Consider the following 20771-nt stretch of genomic DNA (forward strand, 5'->3'; position numbering starts at 1 on the left):
TAGGGGTGCGGTATTATGGACATACTGGAGACGTGCGGATGTACAGTGGGGCGTCATACACTTCTAGGGGTGCGGTATTATGGACATACTGGAGACGTGTGGATGTACAGTGAGGCATCATACACTTCTAGGGGTGCGGTATTATGGACATACTGGAGACGTGCGGATGTACAGTGAGGTGTCATACACTTCTAGGGGTGCGGTATTATAGACATACTGGGGACTTGTGGATGTACAGTGGGGAGTCATACACTTCTAGGGGTGCGGTATTATGGACATACCGGAGACGTGCGGATGTACAGTGAGGCGTCATACACTTCTAGGGGTGCGGTATTATGGACATACCGGAGACGTGCGGATGTACAGTGAGGCGTCATACACTTCTAGGGGTGCGGTATTATGGACATACTGGAGACGTGCGGATGTACAGTGAGGTGTCATACACTTCTAGGGGTGCGGTATTATAGACATACTGGAGACGTGCGGATGTACAGTGAGGCGTCATACACTTCTAGGGGTGCGGTATTATGGACATACCGGAGACGTGCGGATGTACAGTGGGGCGTCATACACTTCTAGGGGTGCGGTATTATAGACATACTGGGGACTTGTGGATGTACAGTGAGGCGTCATACACTTCTAGGGGTGCGGTATTATGGACATACTGGAGACGTGCGGATGTACAGTGAGGTGTCATACACTTCTAGGGGTGCGGTATTATAGACATACTGGGGACTTGTGGATGTACAGTGAGGCGTCATACACTTCTAGGGGTGCGGTATTATGCACATACTGGAGACGTGCGGATGTACAGTGGGGCGTCATACACTTCTAGGGGTGTGGTATTATGGACATACTGGAGACGTGCGGATGTACAGTGAGGCATCATACACTTCTAGGGGTGCGGTATTATGGACATACTGGAGACGTGCGGATGTACAGTGAGGTATCATACACTTCTAGGGGTGCGGTATTATAGACATAGTGGAGACGTGCGGATGTACAGTGAGGTGTCATACACTTCTAGGGGTGCGGTATTATGGACATACTGGAGACGTGCGGATGTACAGTGAGGCGTCATACACTTCTAGGGTTGCGGTATTATGGACATACTGGAGACGTGCGGATGTACAGTGAGGTGTCATACACTTCTAGGGGTGCGGTATTATGGACATACTGGAGACGTGCAGATGTACAGTGAGGCGTCATACACTTCTAGGGGTGCGGTATTATGGACATACTGGAGACGTGCGGATGTACAGTGGTGTGATACACTTCTAGTGGTGTCGTATTATGGACATACTGGGGACGTGGGGATGTACAGTGGGGCGTCATACACTTCTAGGGGTGCGGTATTATAGACATACTGGAGACGTGCGGATGTACAGTGAGGCGTCATACACTTCTAGGGGTGCGGTATTATGGACATACTGGAGACGTGCGGATGTACAGTGAGGTGTCATACACTTCCAGGGGTGCGGTATTATGGACATACTGGAGACGTGCGGATGTACAGTGAGGCGTCATACACTTCCAGGGGTGCGGTATTATAGACATACTGGAGACGTGCGGATGTACAGTGAGGCGTCATACACTTCCAGGGGTGCGGTATTATAGACATACTGGAGACGTGCGGATGTACAGTGAGGCGTCATACACTTCTAGGGGTGCGGTATTATGGACATACTGGAGACGTGTGGATGTACAGTGAGGTGTCATACACTTCTAGGGGTGCGGTATTATGGACATACTGGAGACGTGCGGATGTACAGTGGGGCGTCATACACTTCTAGGGGTGCAGTATTATGGACATACTGGAGACGTGCGGATGTACAGTGAGGCATCATACACTTCTAGGGGTGCGGTATTATGGACATACTGGTGACGTGCGGATGTACAGTGAGGCGTCATACACTTCTAGGGGTGCGGTATTATGGACATACTGGGGACGTGCGGATGTACAGTGAGGCGTCATACACTTCTAGGGGTGCGGTATTATGGACATACTGGGGACGTGCGGATGTACAGTGAGGTGTCTTACACTTCTAGGGGTGCGGTATTATGGACATACTGGGGACGTGCGGATGTACAGTGAGGCGTCATACACTTCTAGGGGTGCGGTATTATGGACATACTGGAGACGTGCGGATGTACAGTGGGGCGTCATACACTTCTAGGGGTGCGGTATTATGGACATACTGGAGACGTGCGGATGTACAGTGAGGGGTCATACACTTCTAGGGGTGCGGTATTATGGACATACTGGATACGTGCGGATGTACAGTGAGGCGTCATACACTTCTAGGGGTGCAGTATTATGGACATACTGGAGACGTGCGGATGTACAGTGAGGCGTCATACACTTCTAGGGGTGCGGTTTTATGGACATACTGGAGACGTGCGGATGTACAGTGAGGCGTCATACACTTCTAGGTGTGCGGTATTATAGACATACTGGAGACGTGCGGATGTACAGTGGGGCGTCATACACTTCTAGGGGTGCGGTATTATGGACATACTGGAGACGTGCGGATGTACAGTGAGGCGTCATACACTTCTAGGGGTGCGGTATTATGGACATACTGGAGACGTGTGGATGTACAGTGGGGCGTCATACACTTCTAGGGGTGCAGTATTATGGACATACTGGTGACGTGCGGATGTACAGTGAGGCGTCATACACTTCTAGGGGTACGGTATTATGGACATACTGGAGACGTGTGGATGTACAGTGGGGCGTCATACACTTCTAGGGGTGCAGTATTATGGACATACTGGTGACGTGCGGATGTACAGTGAGGCGTCATACACTTCTAGGGGTGCTGTAATATGGACATACTGGGGACGTGCGGATGTACAGTGAGGCGTCATACACTTCTAGGGGTGCAGTATTATGGACATACTGGTGACGTGCGGATGTACAGTGAGGCGTCATACACTTCTAGGGGTGCGGTATTATGGACATACTGGTGACGTGCGGATGTACAGTGTGGCGTCATACACTTCTAGGGGTGCTGTATTATGGACATACTGGTGACGTGCGGATGTACAGTGGGGCGTCATACACTTCTAGGGGTGCGGTATTATGGACATACTGGAGACGTGTGGATGTACAGTGGGGTGTCATACACTTCTAGGGGTGCGGTATTATGGACATACTGGAGACGTGCGGATGTACAGTGAGGCATCATACACTTCTAGGGGTGTGGTATTATGGACATACTGGAGACGTGCGGATGTACAGTGAGGCGTCATACACTTCTAGGGGTGCGGTATTATGGACATACTGGAGACGTGTGGATGTACAGTGAGGCGTCATACACTTCTAGGGGTGCGGTATTATGGACATACTGGAGACGTGCGGATGTACAGTAAGGCATCATACACTTCTAGGGGTGCGGTATTATGGACATACTGGAGACGTGTGGATGTACAGTGAGGCGTCATACACTTCTAGGTGTGCGGTATTATGGACATACTGGGGACGTGCAGATGTACAGTGAGGTGTCATACACTTCTAGGGGTGCGGTATTATGGACATACTGGAGACGTGCGGATGTACTGTGAGGTGTCATACACTTCTAGGTGTGCGGTATTATGGACATACTGGAGACGTGCGGATGTACAGTGAGGTGTCATACACTTCTAGGGGTGCGGTATTATGGACATACTGGGGACGTGCGGATGTACAGTGAGGTGTCATACACTTCTAGGGGTGCGGTATTATGGACATACTGGGGACGTGCGGATGTACAGTGAGGCGTCATACACTTCTAGGGGTGCGGTTTTATGGACATACTGGAGACGTGCGGATGTACAGTGAGGCGTCATACACTTCTAGGTGTGCGGTATTATAGACATACTGGAGACGTGCGGATGTACAGTGGTGTGATACACTTCTAGTGGTGTGGTATTATGGACATACTGGGGACGTGGGGATGTACAGTGGGGCGTCATACACTTCTAGGGGTGCGGTATTATAGACATACTGGAGACGTGCGGATGTACAGTGAGGCGTCATACACTTCTAGGGGTGCGGTATTATGGACATACTGGAGACGTGCGGATGTACAGTGAGGTGTCATACACTTCCAGGGGTGCGGTATTATGGACATACTGGAGACGTGCGGATGTACAGTGAGGCGTCGTACACTTCCAGGGGTGCGGTATTATAGACATACTGGAGACGTGCGGATGTACAGTGGTGTGATACACTTCTAGTGGTGTGGTATTATGGACATACTGGGGACGTGGGGATGTACAGTGGGGCGTCATACACTTCTAGGGGTGCGGTATTATAGACATACTGGAGACGTGCGGATGTACAGTGAGGCGTCATACACTTCTAGGGGTGCGGTATTATGGACATACTGGAGACGTGCGGATGTACAGTGAGGTGTCATACACTTCCAGGGGTGCGGTATTATGGACATACTGGAGACGTGCGGATGTACAGTGAGGCGTCATACACTTCCAGGGGTGCGGTATTATAGACATACTGGAGACGTGCGGATGTACAGTGAGGCGTCATACACTTCCAGGGGTGCGGTATTATAGACATACTGGAGACGTGCGGATGTACAGTGAGGCGTCATACACTTCTAGGGGTGCGGTATTATGGACATACTGGAGACGTGTGGATGTACAGTGAGGTGTCATACACTTCTAGGGGTGCGGTATTATGGACATACTGGAGACGTGTGGATGTACAGTGAGGTGTCATACACTTCTAGGGGTGCGGTATTATGGACATACTGGAGACGTGTGGATGTACAGTGGGGCGTCATACACTTCTAGGGGTGCAGTATTATGGACATACTGGAGACGTGCGGATGTACAGTGAGGCATCATACACTTCTAGGGGTGTGGTATTATGGACATACTGGAGACGTGCGGATGTACAGTGAGGCGTCATACACTTCTAGGGGTGCGGTATTATGGACATACTGGAGACGTGCGGATGTACAGTGAGGCGTCATACACTTCTAGGGGTGTGGTATTATGGACATACTGGAGACGTGCGGATGTACAGTGAGGCATCATACACTTCTAGGGGTGCGGTATTATGGACATACTGGGGACGTGCGGATGTACAGTGAGGCGTCATACACTTCTAGGGGTGTGGTATTATGGACATACTGGAGACGTGCGGATGTACAGTGAGGCATCATACACTTCTAGGGGTGCGGTATTATGGACATACTGGGGACGTGCGGATGTACAGTGAGGTGTCATACACTTCTAGGGGTGCGGTATTATGGACATACTGTAGACGTGCGGATGTACAGTGAGGCGTCATACACTTCTAGGGGTGCGGTATTATGGACATACTGGGGACGTGCGGATGTACAGTGAGGCGTCATACACTTCTAGGGGTGCGGTATTATGGACATACTGGAGACGTGTGGATGTACAGTGGGGCGTCATACACTTCTAGGGGTGCAGTATTATGGACATACTGGAGACGTGCGGATGTACAGTGAGGCGTCATACACTTCTAGGGGTGCGGTATTATGGACATACTGGAGACGTGTGGATGTACAGTGGGGCGTCATACACTTCTAGGGGTGCGGTATTATGGACATACTGGAGACGTGCGGATGTACAGTGAGGCGTCATACACTTCTAGGGGTGCGGTATTATGGACATACTGGAGACGTGTGGATGTACAGTGGGGCGTCATACACTTCTAGGGGTGCAGTATTATGGACATACTGGTGACGTGCGGATGTACAGTGAGGCGTCATACACTTCTAGGGGTGCTGTAATATGGACATACTGGGGACGTGCGGATGTACAGTGAGGCGTCATACACTTCTAGGGGTGCAGTATTATGGACATACTGGTGACGTGCGGATGTACAGTGAGGCGTCATACACTTCTAGGGGTGCGGTATTATGGACATACTGGTGACGTGCGGATGTACAGTGAGGCGTCATACACTTCTAGGGGTGCTGTATTATGGACATACTGGTGACGTGCGGATGTACAGTGGGGCGTCATACACTTCTAGGGGTGCGGTATTATGGACATACTGGAGACGTGTGGATGTACAGTGGGGTGTCATACACTTCTAGGGGTGCGGTATTATGGACATACTGGAGACGTGCGGATGTACAGTGAGGCATCATACACTTCTAGGGGTGTGGTATGGACATACTGGAGACGTGCGGATGTACAGTGAGGCGTCATACACTTCTAGGGGTGCGGTATTATGGACATACTGGAGACGTGTGGATGTACAGTGAGGCGTCATACACTTCTAGGGGTGCGGTATTATGGACATACTGGAGACGTGCGGATGTACAGTAAGGCATCATACACTTCTAGGGGTGCGGTATTATGGACATACTGGAGACGTGTGGATGTACAGTGAGGCGTCATACACTTCTAGGTGTGCGGTATTATGGACATACTGGGGACGTGCGGATGTACAGTGAGGTGTCATACACTTCTAGGGGTGCGGTATTATGGACATACTGGAGACGTGCGGATGTACAGTGAGGTGTCATACACTTCTAGGTGTGCGGTATTATGGACATACTGGAGACATGCGGATGTACAGTGAGGTGTCATACACTTCTAGGGGTGCGGTATTATGGACATACTGGGGACGTGCGGATGTACAGTGAGGTGTCATACACTTCTAGGGGTGCGGTATTATGGACATACTGGGGACGTGCGGATGTACAGTGAGGTGTCATACACTTCTAGGTGTGCGGTATTATGGACATACTGGAGACGTGCGGATGTACAGTAAGGCATCATACACTTCTAGGGGTGTGGTATTATGGACATACTGGAGACGTGTGGATGTACAGTGAGGCATCATACACTTCTAGGTGTGCAGTATTATGGACATACTGGGGACGTGCGGATGTACAGTGAGGCGTCAAACACTTCTAGGGGTGCGGTATTATGGACATACTGGGGACTTGTGGATGTACAGTGGGGCGTCATACACTTCTAGGGGTGCGGTATTATGGACATACTGGGGACGTTGGGATGTACAGTGGGGTGTCATACACTTCTAGGGGTGCGGCATTATGGACATACTGGTGACGTGCGGATGTATAGTGGGGCGTCATACACTTCTAGGGGTGCGGTATTATGGACATACTGGTGACGTGCGGATGTATAGTGGGGCGTCATACACTTCTAGGGGTGCAGTATTATGGACATACTGGGGACGTGTGGATGTACAGTGAGGTGTCATACACTTCTAGGGGTGCGGTATTATGGACATACTGGGGACGTTGGGATGTATAGTGAGGTGTCATACACTTCTAGGGGTGCAGTATTATGGACATACTGGGGACGTGTGGATGTACAGTGAGGCGTCATACACTTCTAGGGGTGCGGCATTATGGACATACTGGTGACGTGCGGATGTATAGTGGGGTGTCATACACTTCTAGGGGTGCGGTATTATGGACATACTGGAGACGTGTGGATGTACAGTGAGGCGTCATACACTTCTAGGGGTGCGGTATTATGGACATACTGAGGACGTTGGGATGTACAGTGAGGCGTCATACACTTCTAGGGGTGCAGTATTATGGACATACTGGTGACGTGCGGATGTATAGTGGGGCGTCATACACTTCTAGGGGTGCGGTATTATGGACATACTGGAGACGTGCGGATGTACAGTGAGGCGTCATACACTTCTAGGGGTGCGGTATTATGGACATACTGGGGACGTGTGGATGTACAGTGGGGTGTCATACACTTCTAGGGGTGCGGTATTATGGACATACTGGGGACGTTGGGATGTACAGTGAGGCGTCATACACTTCTAGGGGTGCGGTATTATGGGCATACTGGTGATGTGCGGATGTATAGTGAGGCGTCATACACTTCTAGGGGTGCGGTATTATGGACATACTGGGGACGTGCGGATGTACAGTGAGGCGTCATACAGTTCTAGGGGTGCGGTATTATGGACATACTGGAGACGTGTGGATGTACAGTGAGGTGTCATACACTTCTAGGGATGCGGTATTATGGACATACTGGAGACGTGCGGATGTACAGTGAGGCGTCATACAGTTCTAGGGGTGCGGTATTATAGAAATACTGGAGACGTGGATGTACAGTGAGGCGTCATACACTTCTAGGGGTGCGGTATTTTGGACATACTGGGGACGTGCGGATGTACAGTGGGGCGTCATACACTTCTAGGGGCGCGGTGTTATGGACATACTGGAGACGTGCGGATGTACAGTGGGGTGTCATACACTTCTAGGGGTGCGGTGTTATGGACATACTGGAGACGTGCGGATGTACAGTGGGGTGTCATACACTTCTAGGGGTGCGGTATTATGGGGTGTGTTCAGCAGTGCTGCAGTGATGCCTCCTCTTACATGACACAGTGTTATTTTCCGGTGTCTTTCGCCAGCAGTCGCCATGTCCTCCTTACACCGTTAGCCGGAGCCCCCTCCCCGCTGTCGGTAACATGAGCCGCGGATACAGTGTGGACCCCCGCAGCCTGCCGGCTACCGCCAGCTCCTCCTAACGCTGCTCTTTGTGTCCCCCCAAACAGATGGCAAATCCGCTGACCTCAGCCTGCTGCCTGCTGCTCGCTGCCTCCGTGATGGTCTGCGCTCAGAGACACGCTGACGGTAAGTGCTGCCATTATTATCAGCCTTATATTGCCTGCATGTGCTGTGTCGCTGTACAGGTGTATAATAGATATATTACACAGTTGGGCTCAAAAGTTTACACACCCCAGCAGAATTTTTTTGCTTTCTTGGCCTTTTTTCATAGAATATGAATGATAACACCAGACTTTTTTCTCCGCTTGTGGTTAGTTGTTGCGTGAAGCCATTTATTGTCAGAGTACTGTGTTTTCTCTTTTTAAATCATAATGACAACTCAAAACATCCAACTGACCCTGATCAAAAGTTCACATATCCGTGGTAATATTGGCCTGATCACATGCACAGAAGGTGACACAGATAGGTGTGAATGGCTGCTAAACGTAACATCCACACCTGTGACCTGATTGCTTGTAATCAGTGAGATTCTGGGATCCAGACAGACTCTTGCATCTTTCATCCAGCCACTGACGTTTTTGGATTGTGAGTCATGGGGAAAGGAAAAGAGTGTGCAGTGTCGCTGTACAGGTGTATAGTGGATACATTATATATCTCCTGCATGTGCAGTGGCGTGGTTCAGAGGTTACAGGTGTATAAGATATATAATGTATCACCTGCACAGTCTGTTGTGCTGCACAGGTGTCAGAGTCATATAAGGCACATTATACAGTTTGGTCCAGAACTCTTTGGCCAGTGCCAGGATCTTCATGATTTCAGCTCTGCAGGTCGATATTCTGGATATAAAATGAAGCTACTGAGATACTAGTGATGTGGAGACTTTCAGGTGTAACTAAATAGGATGAACAAAAATCTGTGAAGCGTTTAGGAACTGGAACCATTTTTCTACCAATCCTCCTCATTTCAGGGGCTCAGAAGTAATTTGACAGATTCCCTTTCCCATAAGTAAAGTGTCCATGTTTGCACCTCGTGGAGACCCCTCTGTGTTTGCACCTCGTGGAGACCCCTCTGTGCTTGCATCTTGTGGAGACCCCTCTGTGTTTGCACCTCGTGGAGACCCCTCTGTGTTTGCACCTCGTGGAGACCCCTCTGTGCTTGCATCTTGTGGAGACCCCTCTGTGTTTGCACCTCGTGGAGACCCCTCTGTGTTTGCACCTCGTGGAGACCCCTCTGTGTTTGCACCTCGTGGAGACCCCTCTGTGTTTGCGCCTCGTGGAGACCCCTCTGTGTTTGCGCCTCGTGGAGACCCCTCTGTGTTTGCGCCTTGTGGAGACCCTTCTGTGCTTGCATCTTGTGGAGACCCCTCTGTGTTTGCACCTCGTGGAGACCCCTCTGTGTTTGCACCTCATGGAGACCCCTCTGTGTTTGCACCTCGTGGAGACCCCTCTGTGCTTGCACCTTGTGGAGACCCCTCTGTGTTTGCACCTCGTGGAGACCCCTCTGTGCTTGCATCTTGTGGAGACCCCTCTGTGTTTGCACCTCGTGGAGACCCCTCTGTGTTTGCACCTCGTGGAGACCCCTCTGTGTTTGCATCTCGTGGAGACCCCTCTGTGTTTGCACCTCGTGGAGACCCCTCTGTGTTTGCACCTCGTGGAGACCCCTCTGTGTTTGCACCTCGTGGAGACCCCTCTGTGTTTGCACCTCGTGGAGACCCCTCTGTGTTTGCGCCTCGTGGAGACCCCTCTGTGTTTGCGCCTTGTGGAGACCCCTCTGTGTTTGGTTCTTCCCCAATGGAAGGCTTCTGCGCTCATCCACCAGTGGTGTCTGCTGTGGACGCCCACAGAGTTCCCAGCTCACCAGTGCTCTCTTCTCTTTTACACACTGACATCAGATCTCTCTCTAATGGATTTTCCCCTTTTTCAGCCTCATGATGGTCTGTTTCTCCTCCATTGAGAGCTCCTCTGTCTTCATGTTGTGGGTTCACAACAACAGTCTCCAAATGCAAATGCTACACCTAGAATCAGCTCCAGACCTTTTATCTGCTTTACTGATGATGAATTTATGAGGGAAAAATCCATTCAGCCAATTAACGAGCTTCAGAGATAATTGTCCAATTACTTTTGGTCCCTTTAATAAGAGGCAGCTCCATATTATAGAGCTGTAACTCCTAAACCTTCCCCCAATCAGGATGTGAATCCCCTCAAATTGAAGCGGAGAGTCGGCTCTTGAACCTGAATATGTTTTGGTCAACGTCTAAAATGCCAAAACTGTACATTATATGTCGCCTGCATGTGATGTGGTGCTGCACAGAGGTCACAGGTGTACAGTATAGTAGATACATGAGCTCTGGAGGTGACTGGAGGATAAGACACGATGTAACAGCAGAATAGTGACTGCAGCTCTGGAGGTGACTGGAGTACAAGACACGATGTAACAGCAGAATAGCGACTGCAGCTCTTGAGGTAACTGGAGGACAAGACACCATGTAACAGCAGAATAGTGACTGCAGCTCTGGAGGTAACTGGAGGATAAGACACCATGTAACAGCAGAATAGTGACTGCAGCTCATGAGGTGACTGGAGTACAAGACACGATGTAACAGCAGAATTGCGACTGCAGCTCTGGAGGTGACTGGAGGACAAGACACCATGTAACAGTAGAATAGTGCCTGCAGCTCTGGAGGTGACTGGAGTGTGTTGTAAGCCGTCTATGGTGATGGGACATGTGGAGTAAGACTCCCCTTTTCCTGCAGTGTTCATGTTCTTGCGTCCCCCAATGTACAGGGTAAATCACTGTATAGACACCACAAGTGCCAGCATGCCTTGTTATCAGAGATGACTGCAGGCAGAGGGATGATGTTGGGAGTTGTCGTCCTGCCATGTGCACAGATCTCACCGGTGCTCGGGCTGCAGTAATTGCTGCTCAGGACAATCGATACTTGGACAGGATGCGCAGCAGACAGGAGCTGCACCGTCTGCATGAAGGCGAATGTCTCCCCGGCCTCATCCCACTGACGTCCGGGCAGGGCGGCCTCCACGCTCAGCGCTGCCACGAGGATCGTGACCCTGAGATTGCAGGAAACTGCGGCAGCGACTGGCCACAGTGACGTCACCGGGGTCATGACCTGTCCAGTGATACAATGTATCCGTGTGGCTGTAGTGACGTCACCGGGGTCATGACCTGTCTAGTGATACAATGTATCCGTGTGGCTGTAGTGACGTCACCGGGGTCATGACCTGTCCAGTGATACAATGTATCCGTGTGGCTGTAGTGACGTCACCGGGGTCATGACCTGTCCAGTGATACAATGTATCCGTGTGGCTGTAGTGACGTCACCGGGGTCATGACCTGTCCAGTGATACAATGTATCCGTGTGGCTGTAGTGACGTCACCGGGGTCATGACCTGTCCAGTGATACAATGTATCCGTGTGGCTGTAGTGACGTCACCGGGGTCATGACCTGTCCAGTGACACAATGTATCCGTGTGGCTGTAGTGACGTCACCGGTGTCATGACCTGTCCAGTGATACAATGTATCCGTGTGGCTGTAGTGACGTCACCGGGGTCATGACCTGTCCAGTGATACAATGTATCCGTGTGGCTGTAGTGACGTCACCGGGGTCATGACCTGTCCAGTGATACAATGTATCCGTGTGGCTGTAGTGACGTCACCGGGGTCATGACCTGTCCAGTGACACAATGTATCCGTGTGGCTGTAGTGACGTCACCGGGGTCATGACCTGTCCAGTGATACAATGTATCCGTGTGGCTGTAGTGACGTCACCGGGTTCATAACCTGTCCAGTGATACAATGTATCCGTGTGGCTGTAGTGATGTCACCGGGGTCATGACCTGTCCAGAGATACAATGTAGCCGTGTGGCTGTAGTTATATCACCGGGGTCATGACTTGTCCAGTGATACAATGTATCCGTGTGGCCGTAGTGATGTCACCGGGGTCATGACCTGTCCAGTGATACAGTGTATCCGTGTGGCTGTAGTGACGTCACCGGGTTCATAACCTGTCCAGTGATACAATGTATCCGTGTGGCTGTAGTGATGTCACCGGGGTCATGACCTGTCCAGAGATACAATGTATCCGTGTGGCTGTAGTTATATCACCGGGGTCATGACTTGTCCAGTGATACAATGTATCCGTGTGGCCGTAGTGATGTCACCGGGGTCATGACCTGTCCAGTGATACAGTGTATCCGTGTGGCTGTAGTGACGTCACCGGGGTCATGACCTGTCCAGTGATACAGTGTATCCGTGTGGCTGTAGTGACGTCACCGGGGTCATGACCTGTCCAGTGATACAGTGTATCCGTGTGGCCGTAGTGATGTCACCAGGGTCATGACCTGTCCAGTGATACAGTGTATCCGTGTGGCTGTAGTGACGTCACCGGGGTCATGACCTGTCCAGTGGCACGATGTATCCGTGTGGCTGTAGTGACGTCACCAGGGTCATGACCTGTTCAGTGGTACGATGTATCCGTGTGGCTGTAGTGACGTCACCGGGGTCATGACCTGTCCAGTGATACAATGTATCCGTGTGGCTGTAGTGACGTCACCGGGGTCATGACCTGTCCAGTGATACGATGTATCCGTGTGGCTGTAGTGATGTCACCGGGGTCATGACCTGTCCAGTGATGCGATGTATCCGTGTGGCTGTAGTGACGTCACCGGGGTCATGACCTGTCAAGTGATGCAATGTATCCGTGTGGCTGTAATGATGTCACCGAGGTCATGACCTGTCCAGTGATACGATGTATCCGTGTGGCTGTAGTGACGTCACCGGGGTCATGACCTGTCCAGTGATACGATGTATCCGTGTGGCTGTAGTGACTTCACCGGGGTCATGACCTGTCCAGTGATGCAATGTATCCGTGTGGCTGTAGTGATGTCACCGGGGTCATGACCTGTCCAGTGATACAATGTATCTGTGTGGCTGTAGTGACGTCACCGGGGTCATGACCTGTCCTGTGATACGATGTATCCGTGTGGCTGTAGTGACGTCACCGGGGTCATGACCTGTGCAGTGGTACGATGTATCCGTGTGGCTGTAGTGACGTCACCGGGGTCATGACCTGTCCAGTGATACGATGTATCCGTGTGGCTGTAGTGACGTCACCGGGGTCATGACCTGTCCAGTGATACGATGTATCCGTGTGGCTGTAGTGACGTCACCAGGGTCATGACCTGTCCAGTGATGCAATGTATCCGTGTGGCTGTAGTGACGTCACCGGGGTCATGACCTGTCAAGTGATGCAATGTATCCGTGTGGCTGTAATGATGTCACCGAGGTCATGACCTGTCCAGTGATACGATGTATCCGTGTGGCTGTAGTGACGTCACCGAGGTCATGACCTGTCCAGTGATACGATGTATCCGTGTGGCTGTAGTGACGTCACCGGGGTCATGATCTGTCCAGTGATGCAATGTATCCGTGTGGCTGTAGTGATGTCACCGGGGTCATGACCTGTCCAGTGATACAATGTATCTGTGTGGCTGTAGTGACGTCACCGGGGTCATGACCTGTCCGGTGATACGATGTATCCGTGTGGCTGTAGTGACGTCACCGGGGTCATGATCTGTCCAGTGATACAATGTATCCGTGTGGCTGTATCTCCTGATCGCTGCTGGACTTCTCAGGTTATCCTGTAAAATATTACCCCTCATATCAGTGCCTGACCCCCATAGATTATTACTGTGTCTATGGACACTGCATAGATTATTATTACTCTTTCCCAGTATGCACATGGAGCTCAGCTACTGACACAGTATTATTACCAGTGGTAATCATGTAGTTAATTCTATCTGATCGATTCCTCTGGCCATTTTTATAGACTCCAAACAGGAAGCCATGAATACTAGCAAATGCCCCTTCATTTCCATAGGACCCCCCCAACCTAGAGGAATTCAATCTCAGTTGGTTATACACCCCAGAGCAGACCCCACAGAATAGAGCCAGTCTGTAGTGAGCACAAAGGTGGAAGAGCCGAAGTAACCGTATATATTCTTCTACATTAGTGACGGTATTATAATAGTTATATTCTTATACATAGGAGCAGTATTATAGTAGTTATATTCTTGTACATAGGGGGCAGTATTATAGTAGTTATATTCTTGTACATAGGAGCAGTATTATAGTAGTTATATTCTTGTACATAAGGGCAGTATTATAGTAGTTATATTCTTGTACATAGGAGCAGTATTATAGTAGTTATATTCTTGTACATAGGTGCAGTATTATAGTAGTTATAATCTTGCACATAGGGGGCAGTATTATAGTAGTTATATTCTTGTACATAGGAGCAGTATTATAGTAGTTATATTCTTGTACATAGGGGACAGTATTATAGCAGTTATATTCTTGTACATAGGAGCAGTATTATAGTAGTTATATTCTTGTACATAAGGGCAGTATTATAGTAGTTATATTCTTGTGCATAGGAGCAGTATTATAGTAGTTATATTCATGTACATAGGGGGCAGTATTATAGTAGTTATATTCTTGTACATAGGAGCAGTATTATAGTAGTTATATTCTTGTACATAGGTGCAGTATTATAGTAGTTATAATCTTGCACATAGGGGGCAGTATTATAGTAGTTATATTCTTGTACATAGGTGCAGTATTATAGTAGTTATATTCTTGTACATAAGGGCAGTATTATAGTAGTTATATTCTTGTACATAGGAGCAGTATTATAGTAGTTATATTCTTGTACATAGATGCAGTATTATAGTAGTTATATTCTTGCACATAGGGGCAGTATTATAGTAGTTATATTCTTGTACATAGGTGCAGTATTATAGTAGTTATAATCTTGCACATAGGGGGCAGTATTATAGTAGTTATATTCTTGTACATAGGGGCAGTATTATAGTAGTTATATTCTTGTACATAGGGGCAGTATTATAGTAGTTATATTCTTGTACATAGGGGCAGTATTATAGTAGTTATATTCTTGTACATAGGGAGCAGCATTATAGTAGTTATATTCTTGCACATAGGGGGCAGTATTATAGTAGTTATATTCTTGTACATAGGGGCAGTATTATAGTAGTTATATTCTTGTACATAGGGGCAGTATTATAGTAGTTATATTCTTGTACATAGGGGGCAGTATTATAGTAGTTATATTCTTGTCCATAGGGGGCAGTATTATAGTAGTTATATTCTTGTCCATAGGGGCAGTATTATAGTAGTTATATTCTTGTACATAGGGAGCAGTATTATAGTAGTTATATTCTTGTACATAGGGGCAGTATTATAGTAGTTATATTCTTGTACATAGGGGCAGTATTATAGTAGTTATATTCTTGTACATAGGGGGCAGTATTATAGTAGTTATATTCTTGTACATAGGGGGCAGTATTATAGTAGTTATATTCTTGTACATAGGGGCGGTGTGATGGTGTGATATGTTATGTGGTTGTCATTTTTTGTATATTCCTATTTTTAACAATTCCAGTTATTTTCATAGTGTTTTTCTTATTACATTGTAAGTCTACAGCCTCACTGTATCTGTCTCTTGATGACCCCCTGTAGTGCATTAATCCCTAAGGCCTTTTGTTCTCCTCTGGGAGGCAACTTGTTGGACTACCCCTGGACAAGGAAGGGGGTGGGGGGAAGAATGGCTGCTGGACAGGTCAGTTCCGTTATAGACATGATGGTGAAAAGGCTGCATTTCAGAGAGAAGGACCCATTTTTATCCTCTGGTGCTAGAGTTGTGGAATCTCGTTTCCCTGGACATTTTATCCTGATACTGGACTGCATTCTTATTCTGGACTATCTTATCCTTTATGTGGTGGACTGAATATGGACCTTTTCGTATTTTTGTCTGAATAAAGGTCTTGGAATTGTTCACTCGTCGCTTGCTCTGTTGATTGTGTGATACCAGAGAAGGACCCCGTGACAGGCGATATTATAGTAGATATATTCTTGTACATAGGGGCAGTATTATAGTAGTTATATTCCTGTACATAGGGGGTAGTATTATAGTAGTTATATTCTTGTACAAAGGAGCAGTATTATAGTAGTTATATTCTTGTACATTGAGGCAGTATTATAGTAGTTATATTCTTGTACATTAGGCGCAGTATTATAGTAGTTATATTCTTGTACATTGGGGCAGTATTATAGTAGTTATATTCTTGTACATAGGGGCAGTATTATAGTATGTATATTCTTGTACATAGGGAGCAGTATTATAGTAGTTATATTCTTGTACATAGGGGCAGTATTATAGTATTTATATTCTTGTAAATAGGGGCAGTATTATAGTAGTTATATTCTTGTATATAGGGGCAGTATTATAGTAGTTATATTCTTGTATATAGGGGCAGTATTATAGTAGTTATATTCTTGTAAATAGGGGCAGTATTATAGTAGTTATATTCTTGTATATAGGGGCAGTATTATAGTAGTTATATTCTTGTACATTAGGCGCAGTATTATAGTAGTTATATTCTTGTACATTGGGGCAGTATTATAGTAGTTATATTCTTGTACATAGGGGCAGTATTATAGTATGTATATTCTTGTACATAGGGAGCAGTATTATAGTAGTTATATTCTTGTACATAGGGGCAGTATTATAGTATTTATATTCTTGTAAATAGGGGCAGTATTATAGTAGTTATATTCTTGTATATAGGGGCAGTATTATAGTAGTTATATTCTTGTACATAGGGACAGTATTATAGTAGTTATATTCTTGTACATAGGGGCAGTATTATAGTAGTTATATTCTTGTACATAGGGGGTAGTATTATAGTAGTTATATTCTTGTACATAGGGGCGGTATTATAGTAGATATTTTCTTGTACATAGGGGCGGTATTATAGTAGTTATATTCTTGTACATAGGGGCAGTATTATAGTAGTTATATTCTTGTACATAGGGGCAGTATTATAGTAGTTATATTCTTGTACATAGGGGCAGTATTATAGTAGTTATATTCTTGTACATAGGGGCAGTATTATAGTAGTTATATTCTTGTACATAGGGGGCAGTATTATAGTAGTTATATTCTTGTACATAGGGGCAGTATTATAGTAGCTATATTCTTGTACATAGGGGCAGTATTATAGTAGTTATATTCTTGTACATAGGGGCAGTATTATAGTAGTTATATTCTTGTACATAGGGGGCAGTATTATAGTAGTTATATTCTTGTACATAGGGGCGGTATTATAGTAGATATTTTCTTGTACATAGGGGCGGTATTATAGTAGTTATATTCTTGTACATAGGGGCAGTATTATAGTAGTTATATTCTTGTACATTAGGAGCAGTATTATAGTAGTTATATTCTTGTACATTGGGGCAGTATTATAGTAGTTATATTCTTGTACATAGGGAGCAGTATTATAGTAGTTATATTCTTGTACATAGGGGCAGTATTATAGTAGTTATATTCTTGTACATAGGGACAGTATTATAGTAGTTATATTCTTGTCCATAGGAGCAGTATTATAGTAGTTATATTCTTGTACATAGAGACAGTATTATAGTAGTTATATTCTTGTACATAGGGGGCAGTATTATAGTAGTTATATTCTTGTACATAGGGACAGTATTATAGTAGTTATATTCTTGTCCATAGGAGCAGTATTATAGTAGTTATATTCTTGTACATAGGGACAGTATTATAGTAGTTATATTCTTGTACATAGGGAGCAGTATTATAGTAGTTTTATTCTTGTACATAGGGGCAGTATTATAGTAGTTATATTCTTGTACATAGGGGCAGTATTATAGTAGTTATATTCTTGTGTATAGAGGCGGTATTATGGTGCCTGACCTTCACATTTCTTCATTTGATTACAGCTTCTTTCTTCCCCATTCTTCTTCACGTCAGTCGCTGTTATCAGTAGGGGGCGACACTGTGTAATGTGAGTGTAATATCACATTTCTGCCTCTTCTGCGGACATACGTTACTGGATATCTGCTATCTGTTCCTTCTCGCTGCTCACTGTCTGTCTACATTGGAAATGACTTTTATACATTGATGTGGAGACTTATTGACATTTTCTCTCTTGCGAGCGTGGAGCGCGTTTGCCCGGCGGTTGTGTATTTAACGCTTCGTCCTTCTATAAATATCACTGGTGTTTTGTATCCGTCTGTAATATCCGTGTCCCCCAGCCGATCAGCCCTTCTATATATTCCGTGATCGTCGTTTCAGGCCTCTTATTTTTTATTTTTGTCTCCTCCTGTCCCCTCTACAATAACAGCGGAGTTCAGTGTAAGAAATGGCCGTATAGGGTAAACAAGACTTAATGCTTGGTGGTAAAACCCTTGTTGGCAAGCCCAGCAGTCAGACGTTTCTTGTGGTTGATGATGAGGTTTGCGCACATGTCAGGAGGAATTTTGCTGCACTCGTCTTTGCAGATCATCTCTAAATCATTAAGATTTTGAGGCTGTCGCTTGGCAACTCGGAGCTTCACCTCCCTCCATAAGTTTTCTATGGGATTAAGGTCTAGAGACAGGCCAGGCCACTCCATGACCTTAATTTTCTTCTTTTTGAGCCACTCCTTTGTTACCTTGGCTGTATGTATTGGGTCATTGTCTTGCTGGAAGACCCAGCCACGACCCATTTTTAATGTCCTGGTGGAGGGAAGGAGGTTGTCACTCAGAATTTTACGGTACATGGCTCCATCCATTCTCCCATTGATGCGGTGAAGTAGTCCTGTGCCCTTAGCAGAGAAGCACACCCAAAACATAATGTTTCCACCTCCATGCTTGACAGTGGGGATGGTGTTCTTTGGGTCATAGGCAGCATTTCTCTTCCTTCAAACACGGCGAGTTGAGTTAATGCCAAAGAGCTCAATTTTTGTCTCCTCTGACCACAGCATCTTCTCCCAATCACTCACAGAATCATCCAGGTGTTCATGGGCAAACTTCAGACGGGCCTGCACATGGGCCTTCTTGAGCAGGGAGACCTTGCGGTCACTGCAGGATTGTAAATCTTTACAGTGTAATGTGTTACTAATGGTTTTCTTGGTGACTGTGGTCCCAGCTGCCTTGAGATCATTAACAAGTTCCCCCCTGTGTAGTTTTAGGCTGATCTCTCACCTTCCTCATGATCAAGGATACCCCACGAGGTGAGATTTTGCATGGTGCATGTCGATTGACAGTCATTTTGTATTTCTTCCATTTTCCTACTATTGCACCAACAGTTGTCTCCTCCTCACCCCGCGTCTTACTTATGGTTTTGTAGCCCTTCCAGCTTTTTGCAGGTCTATGATCTTGTCCCTGACATCCTTAGAAAGATCTTTGGTCTTGCCCATGTTGTAGAGGTTAGAGTCTGACTGATTAATAATTGAGTCTGTGGTCAGGGGTCTTTTATAAAGGTGACTATGTAAGACAGCTGTCTGTAATGCTGGTAGCGAGTTGATTAGAAGCGTCTAACTGGTCTGTAAGAGCCAGAACTCTTAATGGTTGGTAGGGGATCAAATACTTGTTTCTCACTGCAAAATGCAAATACATTTATATAATTTATACAATGTGATTTTCTGGATTTTATTTTTGATATTCTATCTCTCAATGTTACAATTAACCTGCCCTTAAAATTATAGACTGTTCCTGTCTTTGTCAGTGGGAAAACTTACAAAATCAGCAAGGGATCAAATACTTATTTCCTTCACTGTGCTTGTATCGTTGCTGACATTGTGACTTCACTGGTAGTAAAATGAATAGAATTGGGAAATTGCGCAAACTAATTGCGAGCTGAGAGTCCCCGGCTCTGTCCCTGGCCCCCCTCGTCCTGTGACATGAGCTGCATTCAGTGCTCAGGAGCTGACATCCATCCCGCTTTGACGGAGTGATCCTTGGCAGTTCCCAGTCTGAGGAATGCGCCGGTATTGTTGCGCCACGCTCGTCCCGGCTGAAAGGGCCGTGAACTTGAAAGCGGCTGCGTGAAAAGCCTGTGTGTAGGAAGGGATTAGCCGGCCCTGGCATGGCGGGGGGAGAGGGCCCGGACCCCTCTTTCATCAGCTGCGTCCCCCTCGCCCTGTTGGTATTCACATTGTGCACTTGGCGGTGAGCGGCGCCGTGTGACCCGAACCTTCCCGCCAGCACAACGCGCCTTCTCATGGGATGTTTTGTTGTTTTTTTGCCTTTCATGATCCTGTGATAATGGAGGTTGTCAGACGCCTTTTCATGTTGTCAGTGATGGCGCTTAGATTATTGTCTCGCAGATTAACTCTTCACACGCCTGAGAAGTGACCGAACATCGGGGCAGGGAGAGCAGTGCGGGTGAGATCCCT

General features: G+C 47.0%; 1 protein-coding gene across 3 annotated transcripts in view; it reads left to right on the top strand.

Moving 5' to 3' along the window:
- Positions 1-20771, top strand: part of CNTFR (ciliary neurotrophic factor receptor) — a 483759-nt gene that overhangs the window by 237213 nt on the left and 225775 nt on the right. For all 3 annotated transcript variants that reach the window (XM_073556707.1, XM_073556705.1, XM_073556706.1), the window contains one exon: positions 8546-8624. In XM_073556707.1, coding sequence (XP_073412808.1) covers positions 8546-8624 — 79 coding nt within the window. The remainder of the gene's footprint in view (positions 1-8545; positions 8625-20771) is intronic.

The sequence above is a fragment of the Dendrobates tinctorius genome, unplaced genomic scaffold, assembly GCF_039654945.1.
Source record: "Dendrobates tinctorius isolate UK_male_01 unplaced genomic scaffold, ASM3965494v1 ptg000237l, whole genome shotgun sequence".
Lineage (NCBI taxonomy): Eukaryota > Metazoa > Chordata > Amphibia > Anura > Dendrobatidae > Dendrobates > Dendrobates tinctorius.